Source organism: Semicossyphus pulcher, unplaced genomic scaffold (assembly GCF_022749685.1).
Source record: "Semicossyphus pulcher isolate SPU_LCO1_2020_fin unplaced genomic scaffold, fSemPul1.0.p SCAF_17, whole genome shotgun sequence".
Taxonomy (NCBI): domain Eukaryota; kingdom Metazoa; phylum Chordata; class Actinopteri; order Labriformes; family Labridae; genus Semicossyphus; species Semicossyphus pulcher.
The window spans coordinates 3,216,028-3,231,942 of NW_027211681.1; the positions used below are offsets into that span (position 1 = coordinate 3,216,028).

The window sequence follows — 15,915 nt, forward strand, 5'->3', positions numbered from 1 at the left end:
ACACACATTTGGCTGATAAGTAACAAGGAATTTTTATATAGAAATACTAAAGTTGTGTTTGTTAAAGAGGGAATATTAGGCTGTTTCACACTTTAAGACATAATGTTACAGTGTTGGATGTCCAAACTAAATGTGGGTGAAGTTTCAAATCTGTCGGTAAAAGTATGTTGGAGTAACACCCGTCATTTTGTGACATCACAAAGTGCAGCCTCAGCAGGCTTCAGAAAGCTGGCCAATCAGAAGAAAGTGGGCTTGTAGGGGCGGGTTTCTTAAAGGGACAGAGCTGACTGAGTTGTTTCAGGCAGAGGCTGTATGAGGGCCTGCACAGAGCACCAGTGTGAGAAAAATGATGAGTTTTTTTTACTGTAAATTATGCTAAGCTACTCCACAGGTATCACAGAGTGAAACATGAAGCTTGACATTAACATAACACCCCACCTTTAAGTTTGTTTTTGAACTGTAAAATATCCAGCTCAGTCTATATGTAACTAGATTTAAGGGCAGTTAATATAGTTAACAATTATTATTGTCATATATCATGTATTGTCATAGTTTTAACAGTCAAAATGGTCTAAACATTGATATGTTACATTTAGACTAAAGAGCATACATAGCTTCATTTAAAATACTGTCAATAAGAAAATCTAATAGTTAGAAAAAATTGTCACATTTTAAAAACCTGTGTCGCTCACTAATTTAAACAATCCATGAAATTGAATTATTATTATTATTAGCATCATTATTCCTCAGATTTGACAATACAACACAAAGGAACGTGATACAGAACATTTCAGGGTGAGCAAATCCCTGGGTTCCTACGTCCAGAACAAAAGTAAACCATCTGGTTGGGTCTAACCGTTTTTCACATCCTTCACCTCTGCCTCACCTTGTCACTGGTGAAGGAGGAAGAATGTGTAATGTGTGAAAGTGAGTGATTCTGCCTGAGGACAGAAGGACACTGTAACACAGAGGACAGAAGGACACTATAAGACAAACATCTTGTCGAGTTCTGTTGTACAGAAAACTCAATAAGAATGACTATGGTTTCTTCGTTACTCACAGGAGTTTATTTCTTACTCTCATAGACTGCCAAGTATAAACAGTAACATGTTATATATGGTTTGTTTATGGTAAGAAGACCTTGACTCTTCAAATGTAATATCCCCACAGCTATGACTTATGACACTTATTTTCAACTGTACAAAACTGAATCTAACACTGACACTGTGCAACACCCTGTGCAATAATACTGTGTCCATACTTTTCATATCAACAGTGTTCTTATTTAACTCTTCAAATCACCTAACAGCTCCCTTTTCTCTTTTTACCTTATTTCTTATTCATGACACTGTAGTCATATATTACACTGTGTGCACATATCTGTTCATATTCATATATTATTTATACTGGATGCACATTTTGTTATTATTGCTTATATTTTAAATTTTATTCCTATTTCTCTATATATTGTGTTGTAGACTTTCATTGTATATATAACTCACATATTTTACTTTTTCTTACTTCTATTCATATTTCCTACATTTCTTTATGCTTCTAGTCTGTATAAGAGCAACTGCGACGCCAGAATTTCCACCCTGGGCATACATAAAGTATTTCTGACTCTGATTTCTGATCAAGGATAATTCACTAATTTTATACCTGAATATCATTATGGGGAGTAAAACTGTTTTTCTGTGAGTTGATTTCTGAATTCAGATTTAGAAACCCTGAAGCTGTGATGTCACCAGCTCGGACTAGGGGACTCAACATTTTTAACAAAAAGCATGTGTTGTAAAAAGAATTAAGGCTTTGAAAGAAGTGGAGAAGAAGCAGAAAATGTCAGGCAGGGGGAGCAATTGTAATTTTTGACTTTGGTGGTATTATGGGAAATGTAGGATCTAGTGTTTTGGGGGCATGGACCGTTTAAGAGACTAAATGTTTCGGCTTGTGCTTCTTCTATAATGACTGTTCTTTTTAAAATCCGTCTCTTATGAGTTCCCCAACTTAATGAAAGTGAGATATTCAATCAGTGTAGTGCCTCTTTAATTAAGGTGATTTTCATTCATCATAATTACAGTAACTGCAGGGCCTAACATACACATGTACCATGCAACTGTTTCGGCTCTTAGGCTGCTAAAAACATTGACAGCAGGAACCGAAAAAAATCCAAGTTGAATTTTAAACAGGAGAATTTTTGTTCCTAAAAAGTTGATATGTATAATATCTGACGTTTTAACCAAACAGCGGCTGTAGTATTATGAGCCCTCACAAAGAAAATAGAGAATCCTTTTATTGTTCTCAGTATTGTGTTCTTGGCAAACCTAAATCATATTTAGTGTGTCTGGTTTTATTTATCACCACATGTTTGTGCGAGCCGAACCTTTTACTTTCTCTCTCCTTCGCTCTCATTGAATTTCATTTCCGAGCACTTTAGCGATCATATTGTATGGAAAATTACTTCTGACGATACTGTGTGTGTGTGTGTGTGTGTGTGTGTGTGTGTGTGCAATCACTTTGCCCTCACATGCATTTTAAATGAGTCTATTTTGTTCCCGCAGAGATCTTTCCAAGAACCACATCTCCTCCCTCGATACCAGCCTGCTCGATCGCCTCACTGGCCTCCGAGAGCTGTGAGTACACATTGTGTCTTCACATAACTTCACCTACAGTCGCCCAATCTATATATATCCATGTGTGTTGATCTATAAAGCTATTAAGCTCAATATATCTCAATCTTTCTTTAAGGTATCTTCAAGGGAACAGGATCAATATTCTCCCCAGAGGTGTTTTCTGCTGTGGGCCACTGGCAGTCCTGTGAGTACAAAGTCAAGAAGAGATGAGGACCTGGAAAACCCAAGGTCGAGAGGAGAGAAAGGCAGGGTTTAGTCTGGATTTAAGTAGGCAGAAATCCCCGGAGTAAGCTAACTGGAGTAGAGAGCATTCACTTAAAAACACACATACTGTATACTGCACACACACGTGCATGCACACACACCAATCAGAGCACGATTTAGTGCAATTACAGCCTACTGCTGCAGGCTCCCACTATCCCTCCTCCTCCACTCCCAGTCTCCATCTGTCTCCTTTACTCCACCCATTACCTTATTTCTTCCACCCATTGAGTAGACTTTTAAGCACATGTTTGAGTATGTGTGTGTGTGTGTGTGTGTGTGTGTGATGAGAGAGGACTCTGTTGGTTTCCATCAGTTCCTTCCAAAACCACCACACAACGGCTCCATTATGTAGCCTACTGGATGGAGGAGAGAGGGAGGGAGGGAGAAGGAGATTATGAGAGGAGAAGGAAAACAGAGTAAAAGAAAAGAGAAGGAGAGAGGATGGAAACAAAGTAGACGAGTGGAAACTGGGAAAAAAGGAGGCTGTAGAAACATTAAAAGTCTGAATTTTCTGTGAGTCAGCGATTTCAGTTGTTTTGATTTTCGTTTTTGAAGTGTAATCGTTCAGTCATGTGTTGTGTTATAAATCTGAGACTTTTTGAGTCATTTTTGTTTGTATGATGTCCTTTTCTAAAAGCTATTTAGCGTGACTGAATCTATTTACGAATGGATGATAATGTTGCAGAAGCAATTTCACATTTTCATTCATCCAACGACTCCGTTCCACTTTCACATGACTCCTCCGCCAATTTAACAGAATGATAGTAATTGCCTCCAATCAATCACGGCACAAAGTGCAGGAGAAAGACTCACTCTTGTTTGATGTCAACAGTGATTTGCCTTTTTTTGTGTCCATCAGCGATTTGAGCAACAACCTGATCACCACCATAGAAGAAAGAACATGCGACAACCTCTGCAATTTAACCCAAATGTAAGTAATCACAATGTATTGCTTTTCTCTCCAACCAATATGAATTGTAAATCGAACTCTATTTGTAAACCCACTCACCTCAGGAAGCATATGCACAAGTGAACACACACATCTGATCGCACATATTAAATAGGCAGCAGGTTTCCAGTTACGTCGCCCACACACGAGATGAAGCTCGGACGCTCTATTTCAGACTGGAGTGGGAGGTAGTGAGCGGCAATTATTCCTCACCAGAGCTTCTTCTCCTTTTGTGAAGAGTGTGTAAGCAAAGTTAAACAGACTAGTAAGTTAGACTCTGTCTTTAATCTCAGGAAGATTATTAGGGCCACATGTGACAAACATGTTTGAGTTCAGAGAAAAAAGTCAGAATTTAAAATTTAACAAAAAGGGAATTCTAAACAGAACTCTGACTTTCTGACTTCAAACTCACTTCAAACAGAATTCTGACTGTAAAGTTATCTTTTACAGTCAGAATAGTGAATAGATTCAAAATCTGAGTTAAAAAAAGATCAAACTCAGAATTATGAATGAGGCAAAGACTGTGCCTTTCTCACCTCAAACGAAGAAGTCTGATTATTACAGGGGCCATATCTTTTAAATGGATATTCTCATATGTTGCTCGAGTTTCACATTTTTGCGTGTTTATTGTTCACAGTGAAAAAGTGAAAACTGCATAATTCCGTGTTTTTCCAGAATGACATGTTGAAAAAGGTCGCCTCTGAAATGGGCCGTTCAGAACAGCTGCAGGTTTCTATGTAGAACCTTGCTTTTGCTGAAGTCGACCAATCATCATTCTCCGTCATTCACCTCAGGCTGCCTCTTGCACTAGCTTGTGGTCAAGTCGTTGTTTCAGAGGAGATTTCAACAGACCATTCCGATTCCTCCTGGAGATTCTGGCTCGTACATATAAGGCCGAATAACCGATCCTAGAGCAACTGTGTTTTCTACAACTTTGGAGTAGGGCTGAACAAGTAATTTAAATTTCATCGAAATCGCAATATGGGCTACTGCAAAAGCTTAACTATCCCATATCCCAATGTCCCCTTTAAGGCTGAATTGACTAAAATAATTCTGCCTTTTATCTCAGTAAACTAAAATGTGAACTTTTATAGTTTGTTTTCCTTCCAAAAATAAATAAAATTATTTATGGAAGGAAAACAAACTATAAAAGTTTACATATTCAATGTATTAACCCTTCTTTTGTCTTTTTATGGACGTTTGTTTGATGTTAAACATAACTTACTTACCTTGGTAACAACAGTGCGTTAAAAGGGAGACAAAAGGTTACATAAACATCCAGCAAAATGAACATTAGAAAATAACAATTTTCAATTGAATGTTGTTTCATCTTTATTCCCTTCTCCCCTGTCCTCCCTCCTCCAGCGATCTGAGCAGTAACCCTTTTGAGTGTGACTGTGAGCTGTTCCGCCTGGTCAAGTGGCTGCAGGAGAAGGGGGTGCGGGTTCGACGCCCAGATGCCATGCTTTGCAACCAACCTCCTGAGCTCCGCCATCAACCCCTGCTCAATGTCAGCCTGCACACCTGTGGTATGAGACAAATGCACGCTTATTTAGACACGTGCAGATGATAACATTACATAAAAAACATTAAAAACCAGCCTATGTTGATTATATGAGAAACTTGATCTGATTGATCTTCTACTGATTAGGAGAAGGCCTGATGCTTCTTAAAGCATATATAAATATTTTTCCACCTGTTGCCTGAAACCTTGTCTCCTTCTTCAGGTCCCAATTACGCAGCCTGTCTCGAGGACAGTAGCAGTGGGGGAGGGGGGCGGAGTGAGCTAGTTATCTTCTCCTCCTCCACACCTGGGAACTTCACACGCGAACAGTGCAACAGCGTGTGTTTCGCTGCATCTCACCGCTACGGGGGTCTGGGGACGAAGCACGAGTGTCTCTGCAGCATAAACTCCGAGCCAAACTTCATCAGTGAATCTCAGTGTTCTGCTGCCTGCACCAACCCCCATGTTATGAAGGTATGCAGCACAAAGTGGGCCCAAAAGAGGCTCCAAATTTCAAGTTTGTGCATCAAAAAGTGCTGCATCTAAGGGAGACGCCTGTCTTGTGGTTTCCCCCTCTTGCTTTGTTTCCTCTCGTGACACATTCAGGACTTCCTCTAAAGCTTCCTATAACCTCCCAACAACTTCCCTCTGTGGCTTGAATGACTTACTTACATCCTCAGCTTCACTTTCCTGCAGGATGCTTTAGAGAGCTACTCAAGAGAAGTTATTCAAAGGTCCAATTGAAAAAAAGAGTTGTTTATTTTAAAATCAAATTGTTATTAAAACCATGTTTTTCTTTCAAACCCTATAAAAATAATTGTTAAACCACAAACATCTTCACGGGAAACAATGAGAAAGTTTTGTATTACTTTTAAATAATTGTGCGTATTAACACATTAACCTCCTCCTCCTCCTCCTCACATGTTCCCCTCTGTTCACAGAAATGTGGGTGGACTCTGGCTCACGATGTGTTTGCGGTGGACTTCTCGGTCTCTCTGAAGCCTCTCCCGCTGCAAAGTGTTCACGACAGCATCAGCATCTTCGCCGCCTCCGCCGTGACTCCGGTGACGCTGTCCTGGGACTTTGGTGACCTTTCATCTCGGGTCAATACTACAGGAACAGAGGTCGCCACGGCGACTCACAAATACGGACTTCCGGGACGTTATGCACTCAGTTTGATGGCCTGGGCGGGACACAAGGAGGTCATTTTTTTATTTTTGCATTAATAATAATAACAGCTATTTTTCATGTTTCTTTAAAGGGATTTCAACATTAAAACATTGTAATATTTATTACATGTATTTGTGTTCAGGTCTCTGCACGTGGTGAAGTGACAGTGACACTTCCTCCCAAACTGGAGCTGCGTTGTCCGTCTCTCGCTGTGGCCAATAAGAGTCTAGAGTTCACGCTTGTCAGCTGGGGAGCTGTCGGCATGGATGTGGACTGGAAGATCACAAAGGATGGCATACAAGTTGCCAAAGGTAAGACACAAGCCGCCATTACTGCGGTGGCATCTCCCTACAACATCTGAACGTTTGAATGCAGGCTGTCCTCAGAAGTGAACAATTTTCTACTTTCTATGTCACTTTACTTTTGTCAACAATGTAAAAGACATCGGGAAGAACCTGTGGAGTTAACCGGCTGCTCTAACAGTCGTGACAAACTTTAAATTTGGAAAAAAAAGCTCACAATACACCAGCATTAACGCCATGAAGAGTCCCTCTGTATGAGACCGGACACACCGCGCAGAGGACTAAGATATTCTTCAGAAGTGGATCATGAATTTTATAATTATTATATTATTTTTATTAACGTTCAAATATTATAACAATAATTTAGGCCCTCTCTGAGTGACCTGTAGATGGCATGTTGATCTCGTATATTATGTTCCTCTACTAGCTAGCTAGCATAATCATGAGTGAATGATTATCATGAAATCTATAACAAACGTATTTACCAATGTAAATAGTCTGTTAAGATTAAATGCAGCTGTTAATGATTAAGCTAACAAGCTAGTAGAATAATGTTTTATTACACAGCACTCCATCACAAATATGTGGCAGATTTTTTCATCTCTCTCATATCTAAAGTCTAAATAATGTTAAGATCCCCTGATTAAGCTTCCTTCATCAGCAGTCTCAGATCCGTTATATCAGCTATAGTCTGATGACAATATAGCCTCTGGGGACAACGGTGAACATGTTGTGCGTGTAGCCGGCGGTTAGCAATAAACGCCTTTCAGTCAAGACCACGTTTTCCACGTGCTGCACTGTTTACAGAAAAAGAAACTGTTTTTCATGTGATTGACTTCAATTAACGAGTCTTACCTTTGCTGAAATTTCAACATCATGATGCAGATAAGTTAAAAGGAAAAAAAAGGTCGGATGATCATTTCTGATGCATTTGAGGAAGTCAGGAAATGTGAACGCTGACCGGCTTTCGTGACACGGCGTCAGGGACTTTATCTCAAGTTGAATTTTAGATCTAGAACAGATTGTTAGCTGTTTGCATGCTGATGTCTGTTTATAGAGATTAATAAGAAGCCAAATCATCAGATAGCCGCTGATGGGAGCCGGGATGTCGTTACTGCGCATTACGTTCCGCCTATTACTCGGACTACAAGCGTTGTACAAACGGAAACCAGAGCGCTTGCCATCCCTAAAATCCACATTCCTGCCTACAGATTCTACATTTCCATGTAGAATCTATAGTGATTACTTCATCACTAACTGGAGGCAGCCGTCTAACATCTTTACTATCTCTGCCACTGTCACAGTCAGCAGGCAGCAGCAGACACCACAGCAGTAGTGGCTGTTAAACAAGATGGCGCGACACACAAATTGGTTTCCCGATTTGTCTTACGAGCTCTGAGCAGCTAATGACACTAAGCTGATCAACAAATCAATTGACTTATCAGTAGGGAAATAACTTTATACTTCTTCATGATCGCAGAATCAACAGCCAGTTACTTCAGACATTCCTGCTGCTGTAACTCGTAACAGTAGATCTGTGGCTCTCTATGGGTTTAATCTGGAAAATTAACATCTTAAATTTCTAATTTCTCAACACTGCTTGACTTTATGAAATTAAATTTTAACATTTCAGATTGAAAACAAGATTTAGCCTTTTTTTGTTTAAACCCTGCAATTACAGGTTTCTTTGACAACTATGGGTTCTTTTATGCAGAACCCGTAGTTGTCTCTGGCAGCATAAAAGGACAGAAATAGCAGTTTTTCCCACATTATAAAGGCGTGTATTATGTTAATGGATCAGTTAACGTCAGGCTTAGCCATGGCAACCGTCTCTTTGCACAATAATAGTATTTTAACTGTACGCGCCGTCTGTGTGCTGCGCCGTATACAGACATGTGAAGTAAAGTCTTTAGACCGAACGTGTTGTTCTGAACGCCTCCAGTGTTTGGATTTTAGGTCTGAGGGGTTCGCAAAAAACACATCTGTAAACTTTATTGTGAATATGCAATATTAAATCTATTTTGGCTCCTGAAGGAAACATCCTGCTCTTAAGCTTCTAAACGCTCCACGATGTTCACGAGCTAGTTTCTAACTCTGTCTGTCTGCCATTTGGCTCAGTGGGTTTTTAGAGCTTTTTGAGCAGCTGCGTGCTGCTCCTGGCAAAAACAAAGAGGGATGGTGGTGAGAGAGAACCACACAGGCAAAGTGATTTGTTGTAGAACCAAAACAATAAGACAATTGTTACGGCTGGCTCAAACACCGAACACAATAAAGGACACGACACCAGGAAAGTAGATAATTGCTTTTTAGTTTATTTTTAAAAATGGATAAATAACTGAAAACCGGACATGGTATCGCTGCAGCAGGATGCAGAGAGAGATCTGAACAAAGGCCTCAGACTCAGAACAGGTGCCTGCAATCAGCTGATTCACCTGAGCACTCAACAGGAAACGCCAAAATAAAACAGTATATATATTATATATGTACAAATATTTTTTACTTACATAGAGCCAATCGCAATAAAAGTTATCTCATGACACTCGAGCAGGTCTGGACACTATCTTTGTTGTCTTATTTACACAACATGAATCCACCAGAAGCATGAGCATACAGATAGCTATTATAGCTAAATGTAGCTTTCTTTCTGCCTCTCTGAGCTCTCTGATCCTCTCACAGCGAGTCTCATGAGAGTGACCTGTCAGTCAAGTGTCAGTGTATGAAAGCACTTAAAAGGTATGACCTTTTGTAACACATATACACACACACACCTTCTTTCTTAAGTACATTGTGTAAGGACACAAACACACACACGTAACCTGTCTAATGTCTCCATTTGTCTTCAGACAGTCCTGTCTTATCTACTACGACAGTGTGCTAAGAATTATCCTGTCTGATCTTTTAGAATTAAATCTTTTGCTATTATTTCATCTGTTCCGCTTTTTTTATTTGAGATTTTATCAGCCCAGTTTGTACAAAGTGGCAGACAGCTTTTCAGATAAAGAGACGGTACAAGGTGTTTCAAACTAATGTGATTCAATGGACGAAAAAGATGGAGTGTGAAAGACAGGGAATGTCACTGAGGCGTTTGTAGCCGACTCAACTGAAGAGTGTTTGTTTTGTCCTTGTCTTACAAACAGTCCTTACTCATCCTTTTTCCATTGATCAGCATCTTTTGTGTTTAGTTTTGTCTGTGTGTGTCTCAACCTTTCAGAGGCTCCCACTCACACCACTGGAAAGCAGACACGCACTGTACATGTATTTGTAGCTCATAGTAACATCCGCTTCCACGGACTCTTCAGTCTGAAGGTCCTCGCCTCTACTCATACAATCAGACTTAACCAACGACACAATACCGGATCTCCTGGTTTTAGAGCAGAGATGATTATCACCCACTGTTAGAGTCCAGTAGAGAGCCGGAAAGGAGAGAAAACTGCTTTTAAAGAACCAAGAGGTTTATTAAAAGCATTAACACAACACAAAACACCAAACAGGGTGAGTCATAGAGCAAATAATGACACAGCAGTGGGGGAATGATTGAATTCTAATAATAACTCTTCTAATTAAAAAAAGCTCTCTCCCCTCAACATGTGTGTCAAAGTATCATTGCGATTACAACCATATTTTGCTTCTCCAGTGCTCTTAAAAAACACATGTTGCTGTGAACACGACACACAAAGCCTGCAGATGAACATTTATCATCCACTCACCGTACAGGTCCGACCATAACAAGGTTTCAGCTGGTCTTTGTAGTGGAAATAGAGTCACAGCCAGACAAACTCTTAGATGAAAATGTCACATTAATGCCACTTTATGATTTGAAACATTTTTTCTCAATAATTTTTCCCTTTTTCACAGTGTATTAAACTTACCAGAGCCTTACCTATGAATGTTGTGTTGTCTTTGAAGTGACAGCACAGTCACTAACTGTGTCTGTTTGAACAGTGCGGGCTGTGTGAACACATTGATTTGTAATAATTGGTGTATTTTTTCATCTGGGGGTCAAATCTTTGAGGATAAACTTTTAGAAATGAATGGGACAAATATGGATATCATGTGCTGTTTCTGTCCTCTGCCAGCCTCCCCTCACTGTCCAAAGGATGGGGTGTACCACGCCGAGTCCTTCCGCTGTTTCCAGATCGTTCTGGGGGAGTTGAGTTGGACTGACGCTCGACAGCAGTGCTCCGACCGCGGTGGGGATCTGGCAATAGTCAGGAGTGACGCGCTGCGTAATCTGCTGGCGCCCAAAGTCACACAGTGAGTGTTTCTGTCTGGATGAGGCACAGAACCGGGGGTTCAGCGTTTCTCTCTCTCTCTTCCCTCTCTTGCAATCGTACAACATGTGTAATATTCAAAGTCTGCTTTCATAAAACTGTGACAAAAAAGCCATTTTAGTTCAAGTTTTCCTTCCCTTTCCTTTCCCTTGTTTTTTCAATATATTCTTTTTTTCCCTATGATTTTTCATTTAATCTCTGACAGCATAAAAGGACAGCAATGACTGTTTTTCCCACATTAAATAGACATGTATTCATTATATTCAGAAGTGAAAGGATCAATCAGTGTCAGGCTTAGCCATGGCAACCGTCTCTTTCCACAAGAATAGTATTTTTTACTGTGCGTCTGTGTGCTGCGCCGTATACGGACATGATGTGAAGTCAAGAAGAAGTCTTTGTTGTTCGGAACGACTCCAGTGTTTGGATTTTAGGTCGGAGAGGGTCGCAAAAAACACATCTGTAAAAGCACAGCTGCACTGTAACACCCGGGGAGGAGGAGTCCACAGTTCATAGTGTGTGTCTGTGTGTGTGTGTGTGTGTGTGTGTGTGTGTTAATGTGAGGGTAGAGGCCCTGCCCTCGTCTACCAAAGTGGATGAGAGAAGAAAAAACCTGTTGCAGATGGAGCTTATCCCCCCTCTCCTCCTCCGCTCGTGCGTTCCTCCTCCACCCCCTCACTTACATAAGGAGCTTGTTTTTTCATTCCTTGTTTTTTGCCACAAAGACCCTTTTTTCTCGTTCCCTCTCTGCTCGTAATTTTTAATGCCTGTCCTCTCTTTTAGATCTTGCAGAAGTGAGAAGCAAGCTACATTTTTGGACATGCCACAAAACGACCGAACGTCTAAACTATTTGATGCTCGCTTCCTCTTTCCCCTCATCTGTCTTTAGATCAGAGTAATTCATGCGCTCTCTTTTCTTTGGGAGGGAAAGACCATTTTGTTTTCAGTAGAACAGCGTGTGACCGAGAGAAAGATGGAAGCAGGGGGGGAAATGTGCAGTCCATTAGTGGCCTCATGGGGAGAAAATCCAATTCATCAGTTGTAATCACAGAAATCTACTAAATATCTGACATGGCCTCACGAGCATCCCATTAGGGTTCAATCAAAGCACACTTTCATGCTCTCTCTGCCTGGCAATCATTGATCGTTCCAGGCTAGCCGGCACACATGTCAAAGACTTCAATGCCACTTTATTGAGACCCGCATTGATTTAAGTCTGGATGTTTTGTAAGGAGGTTTGTGTGCTGCGCTGTTCCATCTGGCGGTACCTTCTTTTCATTATTCAGCCTTGAAATGCATGAATGCTCTTGAATCATTTCATGTGGAATTTGTCTTGTCTTACTTTGTTTGTATATGTTCCTTTCTGTGTAAGTGACAGACACTATTTTCCAGCTGCCAACAGCCGGGCGGCTAAATGTCAAGCAGGCGTTGTGTTAATCTGTGTCTCACCCTTCTCTTCCTGCCCCAGGGAGCGAGGTGTGTGGCTGGGCTTGAGTGATGTTGACTCTCCGGGCAAGCTGCGCTGGTTGAACGGCTCAGAGGCAGAGGAGGGAGAGGAGGGCCCGCCGCCTCGCTCCCCAATCCTCCGCGGAAACGTGTGCGTGTCTCTCGATCAGCGGGGTCAGGCCAGTTCTTCACATCCCTGCAACGCAAAGCGGGCGTATGTCTGCCAGTACAGCCCCCAAGGTACACGCCATACATTCACTCAGACACACTGAGATAGGGAGCAGTTCAAATGCTGAGAAACCCATAATCACAGGGAGAAACTCTTCATTCCCTCTGTGCCTAAGTTGTTTGGGCAAGAGCAGATAATTTCAACCTTCTCCACTATCAATTTTATGTAAATGAAGTCGACTGGCTCTCTGTCCAAAGGCCTCAAAACTCTGACAGCTAAAGAAAATGTAAGACTTCATAAAGTATTTCGTTGTATTAAATTGTGGCATCAGGAGATCTTTACAGTGTGTAAGAGAAGCACATTTGATTGCGGCGGCAAAATTGCTCCAATTTAAAAGTCTGCACTCCAGAAGTGATGACTGAAAGTACATGTTAGGTGGTATAATAACGTGGGTGAGCTGCTCACAATCGCTCACAGTTTGCATGGGTTTGCTTCAAAACATGTGTTGCTTGACATTTACATTCAAAGTTCACAACCAGGACATGCAGAAATCATTTTTGAAATTGTTATATTTCAACAGATAAATCAGTGAGTATAAGTCTGTTTTATTGTGCTATTATCTGAAAATACACTGTGCAGTCAACTTATGTGTCAGTCTCATAAAGCAACACGATATTAACACTTTGCACATTTCCAACAGAGAACAGTCTGTAGAGGAACAACACTGAAAAACTTGAAAGTCATTTTTCCAATGAGAAGCTTTTATATGTTTGTTTTTTGGTCCAGATTCTGCCTCTGTTTGGACGACAATAGGATTGAACAATTCATCGAATTTTTTATCAAAATCGCAATATCGCTTACTGCCATTTTCAAATGGCAGGATTCGTAATATTTGTTAAAGGTGAAATGTGTGTCAAAATACAATTTAAATTAAAATATTGTGCCGGAGAGATGTTCTGGCTTCCACATCATACACAGACATAAGAATCAAATATCTCTGTTTGGTACAGATCCCCCCCAAAATCTCACCATGATCATTTTAAAGTTGTAATCTCGAAGATTTCTGTTTCGTTCTCTTTGGCGGCACCTATGGTGATAAACGGTAATTGCGGGAGCACACTTCCCAGATATCCAGACAGTGTCGCATGTGTGACGTCCACGGTTGGCTCCGGTTGTAACTCTTGATTTTCCTCACTGACGGTCGCTTTCCTTTTCAGACTGTTTGCCTTCATCTGAGCGTCGAGTTTGTTTCTTTTTCTTTGGATTTTCACTTATTGTTGAAGTTGTATCTGTAGTCATCCATCTTTTCTTTGTTTGTTCAGCTGTAGTAGATTACTGTTTACTCACAACACTTGCAGAGAGCGGAAAAGCAGCCGCTTAGCTCCGCCTACCCTCTCTGGCAGACCAACCACTGCTGGGTGATGGAAAACGCGTCACTATATACTACAAATGCAAAGGCTTTCATCAGTGGGCCATAGGCTCAGTCACCATTTACTTACATGGAAATCTTCGAGATTATTACTTTCATATGTTTTACAATGAAAATGAGAGGATTGATGTAAAAAGGATCATTCCCTTTAATATCACCAATCATATGTAAAGTGCACTATAAGTCATAATAATCGCAATAAGATATTTTCTCGTCGTTCGGCCCTAGTCGACAGTCAATCGTGTTCTTCATTTTGTATCTTCCACAGTAGTTGAGTTTGCTTTATGTCCTCAGATGTTTATTCCTTCCTCAAGCTCTTTTTTTTTCTTTCTCAACACTATTTGTGACGGTGTGGACTTGGCCTTTTATGCCTTTATTGAGAGAGAGGACAGTGGATTTGGTCAGAGGAGTCGAAGCCGGGGCCGCCACACAGAGGACTGTAGCGTCGAGCTAAACTGGCACCCCTGCTCCATCATTCTTTCTAGACTCCCTCCACCATCCCTCTCTTCATTCACTCTCTCTTCACTTTGACTTCATTCTCTTTCTGTGTCTACAGTTCCTGTTCCAGATGCGGGTGTCTACCTATCCGGCCTGGCTGTGTTTCCCTCCCATAATCCTTTGCATCGTGCCCCCTCATCTGAGCTCTCTACTCCACAACCTCCCAGCGGCGGCATAGAGGTGAGGAGTAATCTCAGCTTGTTCGTGTAATCACCGTTTCCATCAGATCTTTGTTTCATCAGGCCCTCTATCTGTTTCTCTCACTCTTTTTCCGTCTTGTTTTCCACACAGGTGCTGCTGTTTCCAGCTCTGAGCTTTGTGCAGGCAGGTCGTCTGTCCTCCCTGGAGTTCGTCACTCAGGAGCTCAGCGCAGAGATCCATGTCCGATTCCAGACCTACAGACCTCACTGTCATTATCCTGGCCTTCACTTGCTGCTGCCCAGTGAGTAAAGACATTAACACACCCTCTCACACACATGTCTTCCATCTACCATCCACAGTCCTGTCGAGTATCAGCAGGTGTTACCATACCATATAAGCCACCTGCGCCACTCAGCTGCAGACAGAAATATCCACGCGGAGGCCGACGAGCACACCGAGCAGGCTTGTCTGAAGCTGTGAAGTGTGTAAACAAAAACAAAAGGTGTGAATGGAGAAATAAAGTAGGGCAAAACAGGAGAGGAGGGACACAAAACGGATCAAGGTCACCTCCCATCTGAGTGTTTCCTTTCCTTGTTAAGACACATGACAGAACTGCAGCAAAGCACAAAATTAAAATGCTCTCTTTGATTTTTTATATGCCTCCACTGAGATGCAGCAGCAAAGCAAGTGCAATAGACAGAGCAGAAAAAGTGGATATACATGAAAGTTTTGGACGAAACAATTCTTCGTCCAAAACTTGAGTTAAAAAGAAATGACTAAAACCAGTTACGTCTTGTGTCTCAGGTTGTGGAGGTCCAGCGTGTGCTCCGGTGGCTGTTTGTGTTCCCAATGACACCAGGAGTGAGGATCCACCCTCCTGTCCCCGACCGGAGCAGTGGTGTCCCTTCCAGCGCCGCTGCCTGCCCCTCTCTAGTCCCTGCCACCCATCATCCTGTCAAAACTGCACCCAGGCTCACCGCTTGCCCTCTGGGGCTCTGAGGCCCCGATACACCCTACAGAACGAGGTGGTCTTCACTCTGCCAGCAGGACCAGCTGCACACATACTGGTGAGAGAAGTTATGCAGTCAAGGGGAAAGCTTTTTTTCATGTTAAGATTGATTTCTATATAAGTCTTACATTGGCCT

General features: G+C 41.5%; 1 protein-coding gene across 1 annotated transcript in view; it reads left to right on the forward strand.

The window, feature by feature from the left end:
- pkd1a (polycystic kidney disease 1a) overlaps positions 1-15,915 on the forward strand; it is a 67,056-nt gene that overhangs the window by 17,219 nt on the left and 33,922 nt on the right. The window contains exons 2-13 of the mRNA XM_069665702.1: positions 2,559-2,630; positions 2,746-2,814; positions 3,754-3,825; positions 5,209-5,372; positions 5,571-5,821; positions 6,289-6,549; positions 6,660-6,828; positions 10,896-11,073; positions 12,556-12,773; positions 14,688-14,809; positions 14,921-15,071; positions 15,575-15,837. Coding sequence (XP_069521803.1) covers positions 2,559-2,630; positions 2,746-2,814; positions 3,754-3,825; positions 5,209-5,372; positions 5,571-5,821; positions 6,289-6,549; positions 6,660-6,828; positions 10,896-11,073; positions 12,556-12,773; positions 14,688-14,809; positions 14,921-15,071; positions 15,575-15,837 — 1,990 coding nt within the window. The remainder of the gene's footprint in view (positions 1-2,558; positions 2,631-2,745; positions 2,815-3,753; positions 3,826-5,208; positions 5,373-5,570; positions 5,822-6,288; positions 6,550-6,659; positions 6,829-10,895; positions 11,074-12,555; positions 12,774-14,687; positions 14,810-14,920; positions 15,072-15,574; positions 15,838-15,915) is intronic.